Here is a 6,397-nt window from a genome sequence, read left to right as displayed (position 1 = left end):
ATGGCAGCTGGCATTGTTCAGCAGGCACTGCCTGTACTTTTTGAGACCCATGGAAAGAAACGAAGGGCAGCCTGGTACCAGAGAGTGATTCACGTTCTTGCTCCGGTTCCTGTTCACTTGTTTATCCAGGTGCACTTACACCTTATTCTCAGCTGTTGGCACCAGCAGGTCTGAGCTGAACAAAGCCCGGGGCTGGGGGAGGAAAAGGAGAGAGAGGATTTGTATCTGTCCACTCTGTGTGTGTAAAAAACGCCCCAAACCCTAATTTCCTTGTTATGCATGTCTTTCATAAAGAAAAGGAAAATATTACTAGGCCCTACATGTTTAAGAACTTAGTTTGGTACTGGAGAAAAAATTAGCGGTGCATCTTGATATGAAATGGCCATTACAGTAAAACAGAAGAACTTTCTTGTTTTAAGAATAAGTGGTTTCAAGAACCATTTTTTCTTTTCATTTATGTAAGATACTCAGGGAAAAGTTCAGTATAAGCAGTAGACTAACAGGTATAAAACTAGCATGTGGAAAGAAGCTCCCAGACTAGATAGTGTGCGCTCCCATCTCCTATGGCTAGAGCCACAGCCTCTTGGTAGCTAGAGAAAACCTACCAGGACTCAAGCCATGCAGTTTTTGACGTGCCTGACCGATGTTCCTCCCTCATTTCCACCAGCGAGTGCATGTGTAAGTTGTCCCTGAACTGGACCACAGAGCACTGTGTGATATAGCTGGAGCAAACTGCAGCTGTTAGATTTCCTCTTCAAACTGAAATACCTGTAGGGCAGAGATAAAGTGAGGACTCCAGCTCTGTCGCGCTCTGTGCTGGGTAAGGCAGCACTCTGCAAAGGAGCTGAGCATTATGCATATATACTTATTTTGTGCAAAGCCTGGTCTCCAGTTCAAGACCGAGACCTGCCTTGGGAGCTACAGACTCAGAAAGCCTGGGGACAGTATGACCACAAGAGCTCACCGTGAGCTCCAGGTGAGTCACATGCCAAGGGGTCGTGGGACAATCCGGCTGGACACAAAACAATGGGACTGGGGCTGCAACTGGCACAGGGAGCAGGGCCAGCGCAGTGAACAGGAAACAGGTTGTTGCTTAGCAAAATAAAAAGCAAATTTGTGTAAATGATGCTGGTTCATCCACAGGGAAGTAGGAGAGCAGAGAGGCTGGAGTCCAAAAAGACTTGGATTGGCTGGGGAACATCCTGAATGGCACAACCCTGTGCCTGCAGCACTATAAACACAGGAATGAGGCAGAAGGAAGGAAACTTTGGGGCTTCTTGTCTGCTTTCTGGGAGAAACGGCAACAACAGCAGGTGGCCTGGAGACCTTGAAAGGAGAGAAGCTGCACCCTATCTTCTCTCCTGACTGGCCCTCCAGAGGAGTCCACCTCTGGGTGTCTCCCATGAAAATGTGGACTCCTTTCCTCCTGAGCTGCCTGCTCTGCATCCTGGGGATAGTGGCACAACCGTAAGTGCCATTTAAAAATCTGGTGACTGATAGCTGTGATGCTGAGGGAGGGGCCAGGATAACAGGGAGACAGCATGGGACCGTGCGGGTCGTCTGCTGGAAGGATAGACATGGGGTGGTATGCAGCACGCCACAAGCCTTGTTATGAACATAGAATCCTCCTGAAGGTGGGAACCTCTCTCATGGATATTGCTGCAGTACAAGAACTGGGTGAGGACTGGTGGTGGGAACAGAGAAGAGGGACTGCAGTCTGAGGCAGGGTGTAGGATAAAGTGAAGGGCAAATGAAAAGGGCTGCAGGGCTGGGGATTATTAAGCAGGAACCAGTCTGCTGCCAAGGTAGTTGAGGAGCCACCCCAAAGCAAGAAGGGCGAATCCTTTTCTGTTGAGGGGCTGGACTGTTGCATTTTCTTTAGGAACACCTAATAACAGTTTCCTTTGCAGAAGCAGAAATAGTGTCTACTGTATATGTTTCTCCACGCCACGGTAGCATCCTCCAAGACCATGTACACACCAGTGTGACCTGAGATCACCTGAAAACATTTCTTTTGCATTTATCTGACATTAACTATATACCTTCCATCACCCCTGTGAGAGGTTCAAACTCTCATTGTTAATCTGTCCCTCTCACTCCAGCAGACCAGCACTTTCTGCCCCCAGAGGGGTGGTAAACCCTCCTGCTTCCTCAGACCATTGGAGTACTAGTGCCAAGAGTGGGTGAGACTACTCTCAGGATGTGATGTCTTGTTTCCCCACTGCAGGAGGTACCTGATCATCATTCCAGCTGCACTGTCCTACCCCTCTTCCCAGAGGGTGTGCTTGGACCTCCGTGGGGTGGAGAAGCCTATTCGTGTAGCCTTAACTCTTGTGCATCCATCTGGCAACCTCAGTCTCTACCGCAAGGTCGTCCGGAACAACTGGATCTTTGAGTGCTCCAGATTTCAGGTCAGGATCATTCTTGGCAGGACCTCTAGCTGGCAGCTGCCAGCATGGTCTTTTGGCTCATGATTCCCCTCATCAGAGAGAGAATGAGGATGACAGGAGGAAAGAGGGCATGGAAAGGAGTGAATGCAAAGTCAGGGAGAATGCTTAGTGGGAGCTTGGTGTCTTTGCTCCCTCCCTCCCTTCGTCTGTCTGCATGATACTGTTCCTACTGGATATCTCACAGTCCACCCTGGTGGCACACCGAGGGAAGGCTGCCTGGCCAGGAACCAAAGGGTTGAGGAGTATGGAGGTGCTTAGAAACACCCCAATGGCAGCTGTGCAGCTCATTGCTCCTCTGAGAAGGAAGCACTGTCACAGGGTGTCATTTGTGAATCGTGATGCAGGAAAAGCCAGACCTTTCATCTCAGACAGCCTCCCATCATGTCTGCTTCCCTCCAAGCTTCTCTTTAAGGTCTGGAAAATGTGATGGAGGGCTAGGAAAGGCATGGGAGGGTGTGCACACAAGCTCAGCACAAGTCCTTCTGATCTGCCAAACTCATGAACCTTATTTTCTTGGTTTGAACTGATGAATAAGAGTGGATTTCAGCCTCCATGACCCGCACACTCTAGGAAACAGATTTCTCATTGACATAGACTTTTTCTTCCCTTGGGTTAAGACTTCTCCATCTCATTTCACGCAGGCTCTAAGTGTCCCTTGTGAAGGGGCAGACGCAGCTTCTGTGCCAGAATAGGCTCTCTTTTCCTTTTGTCCAAGACGTGTCCCAAGTGCAAAGGCATTGTCCCCTGTGCTTCCATAGATAGTCCTCAGCCACTTGAAGGGACACCCTCTGCTGGCCTTCAGAGTAAGACGGAGAAGAGGCTGGCCTCACAGTGCAGCAGGAGTGAGAAGAGCACTGCTCTGATGCCATCTTGTCCTCTCCTACTGCCTGCTAACCTGGTGGCTCCTCTTTTGTGTCCTAGGTCCCCCAACCTGCAGGCAGCCAGGAGGTGGGCACTGTCCACCTGCACATCTCCAATGGCCACTACTTCAGTGCAAATGAAGAGAAGCAAGTCCTGATCCGCAGGGCTGGCACAGGCACATTCATCCAGATGGATAAGCCCGTCTATAGCCCAGGACAGACAGGTAAGCGCTGCGCGGAGCATCCCGACAGTTCCCCTGCCTTGACCTGCCTGGACTTTGTTTCCAGTTTCCCGTGAGTGGGGTGCCAAGTGCTTTGTGCCTTGGGGACAGAGGGGGAAGCTATCTTCTGCCTTCTGGAGTGATGTATCCATGTACCAAGTTGTAGGGGTGGGAGGAGACTGGAAGGGTCAATCTCACACGCTCTAGGAGCAGAGCTGGCTCGGAAGAGGGAGCAGACCTGAATGTGGTCTCCTTGGTCAGGGCCAGGTAGGACTAGTCTGCTCACACTGCAGATGAGGAAACCTAAGAGTACCTCCAGGTGTAGCCTATGGGAGAGACCCTAAATTGGGATGCTGGCTGCTGTGCTGCTGCCATGCATTTGTGGGGAAGAGGTGGTGAGCATGGCTGACCAAAGGGTAAGGGGGGCTGCAGGGCAGGTGTGGGGCTCCTGGTAGGGTTCTGTGGGGAGCTGTGATTTCAGGGTGAGGCAAGTGCAGGGCAAGTCCGTTCCCGACTGTACCCCATCTCTATAATGTGCTCTTCTCCATTTTCTCCCCTCAGTGAAATTCCGGATCGTGACATTGACTGAAGATTTTGCTCCCGTTAACAGGAAGGTAAAGCCCGTCTCAGTGGAGGCAAGGAAGTCTCTGGGGTCCCTCTGTCTGTTCTTCCTCCTCTGCCGGCCCCACGCCGTGGAGGCTGAGACAGTCCCACGTCTGCAGCACCCAGGGCAGCCAACGCCAACCCTCTACGGAACTGGATGGGACCAGCAGCGTGTGCTTGCCGACGGCTCTGCCGTCGCTCTCACGGGAGGGCTGCCGGCCCGTGGGAGGGTTGGCACCGCTGGTGGCGTTTGGGGAGTGTGCCAGTGCTCCCTGCTAGCTGAGTTAGTACAGGGCAGCCTGGGAACTGTGTGCACCTGCCCCTCGCCCAAAAAACCCAGGCAGGGCTTCTGGGGACATCAGCGGGATGCTGGCTGTGGGCACAGTTACCAGACAAGTTGGGTACAGACTCGGCCAGACCTGAAGCTCCCCTCCTGCAGCTCTGGAAAGCTCAGAGCTTTGTGGAGTGTGTTACACCTGAGGCTGCCAGGAGGGTCAGAAGCAAGCGGTGACACATATGCAAAATTAAAAAAAAAGTAATTGATATGGGAAAGGATACGCATTAAGTGATCATAAAAAAAGAAAAGAGAGAAAACAGTATAACCAAGTTATACCGACTTGCTGCTGGCAGCAGCTCATTCTACCCATGTCGAGGGAGTGAGAAGCTGCCAGGGGCTTGCATCATTTGTGCTAGACAGGAAAGTGCAAGACTAGCATCTTTCTACAGTAAGCAATTATACCTGCAGCCAGCAGCTATAGCTATTTCACACTCCTCTGTCCACAAAAAATTTAAGAAGAGCCAACAGGAATTCATGCCATGACAGATAAATACCGAAGGGCACATGTGAGCAGAGAATTGGAGCAAATCCCTCTACACTGAAGCAAAGAGAGAGATCCTTCCAGCTTCTTTATTGCTGACTTAATTTACTTTTTCAGGCTATTGGTGAAGGCCTAGGATCACGCACTCCTTTCTCCTCCAACAGAAAAGTCATGTCTTTTATATTAGTTACATAATAGAGTAAACAATACATTTTCTTCTATGCCTACAATTGGTTCATGAAGATATTTGACCATAAATGTTTGATGTTTATGTGTGAGTGTAAGTAAATTAGCATTATAACTGTTAATAATATCCTGTGATGAAAATTCAAAAGAGGTCATGCTTAACCAAAGCTATTATGACACTTGAGCAGCATTAAAGCTATAATATATAGTTTGAAAAATTAGATTGGTTGGCTATAAGATGGGTGCTGTTTGCCAACATGTTTTGTTTTCATTGGATTCAAGTTATGAAAATAGTTAACCTGCACATTTTTTTTGTTTCAGTGAAAACAGAGCTGCCTATGATAACTTGCATGAAAGCTTAGAATTATGAATAATGTGAATTACACGTGGCCTTCTGTTTACAAACCAGTTACTCTGCCAAGCCCCTGCTCCTGCCTCCTTATGCCTCATGCTCCCAAATCACATGTCCTTCACCACTACTGCCTCCCGGCTGATAGCTGCGGTGATACAAGAACAGAGAATTAATAGGCCTAGAAGGGCTGAAGTATGTCCTTTTTTGTCCCTCCTGTTACTGTCAGCTGCAGTCAACAGTAATTCATACCTCCAAGCCTTACCTCCTCGGCCAGGGATTTTACAGCAAAATGTGAGGTGTATTCTTCCTATAGGTGATGCAGTTTTGCTAGTTCTTGGGATTTATGTTACAAAACTGATGCCTTTTAATTTGTGGATATGGGATGATGGTATTTGTGAGTCTCTGTACATTTCAGCTTTTTTTCATAGTATATTCTAGCTTTCACAGTTGCAGAATATCTACCAAAGTGCATCTTAAAAACTCAGGGATCAAAAAGCAAATCCAAAGAATAGCACAGATTTTTATGTTGCATATTTTCCTTACTATTTCAAAGCCATTTTCCTGGTTTTGGTAGGATCAACCTCCTTGTATTGTAATGTTTGGGACTGGCAGTGTTGTCACAGCACATGGGCTAGGTGGGTAAGATAAGTTTATATGCAGGTTGCTATGTCATGCCAGTTTTTGACATTGTTGTCTGTTTGCTTTGCAGTACTCCGTGGTGGAAGTCCAGGTGGGTGTTTCAGAATCCTTAGGTGTTATGAGGAAAGGTATTTCAGTGTGGATAATACCTAGGCCACTGTCTTACTGAGCCAAGTTACTTTTCTTAGGGTCTGTGTATACACGTGCACACGCATACTGTGTCCACATGCTTCTTATTAACAAGCATTGATGGTCCAAATGCTTCAGC

General features: G+C 48.5%; 1 protein-coding gene across 1 annotated transcript in view; it reads left to right on the top strand.

Annotated features, from left to right (window-relative positions):
- The first annotated feature begins 1,402 nt into the window (after window positions 1–1,402).
- A2ML1 (alpha-2-macroglobulin-like 1) overlaps window positions 1,403–6,397 on the top strand; it is a 23,678-nt gene continuing 18,683 nt past the window's right edge. The window contains exons 1-5 of the mRNA XM_010286254.1: window positions 1,403–1,467; window positions 2,228–2,411; window positions 3,372–3,534; window positions 4,093–4,145; window positions 6,200–6,220. Of these exons, the coding sequence (XP_010284556.1) occupies window positions 1,403–1,467; window positions 2,228–2,411; window positions 3,372–3,534; window positions 4,093–4,145; window positions 6,200–6,220 (486 nt within the window). The remainder of the gene's footprint in view (window positions 1,468–2,227; window positions 2,412–3,371; window positions 3,535–4,092; window positions 4,146–6,199; window positions 6,221–6,397) is intronic.

Source organism: Phaethon lepturus, unplaced genomic scaffold (genome assembly GCF_000687285.1).
Source record: "Phaethon lepturus isolate BGI_N335 unplaced genomic scaffold, ASM68728v1 scaffold37214, whole genome shotgun sequence".
Lineage (NCBI taxonomy): Eukaryota > Metazoa > Chordata > Aves > Phaethontiformes > Phaethontidae > Phaethon > Phaethon lepturus.
The sequence above is the reverse complement of the archived record's forward strand: the minus strand, read 5'-3'. Positions and strand labels throughout refer to the sequence as shown.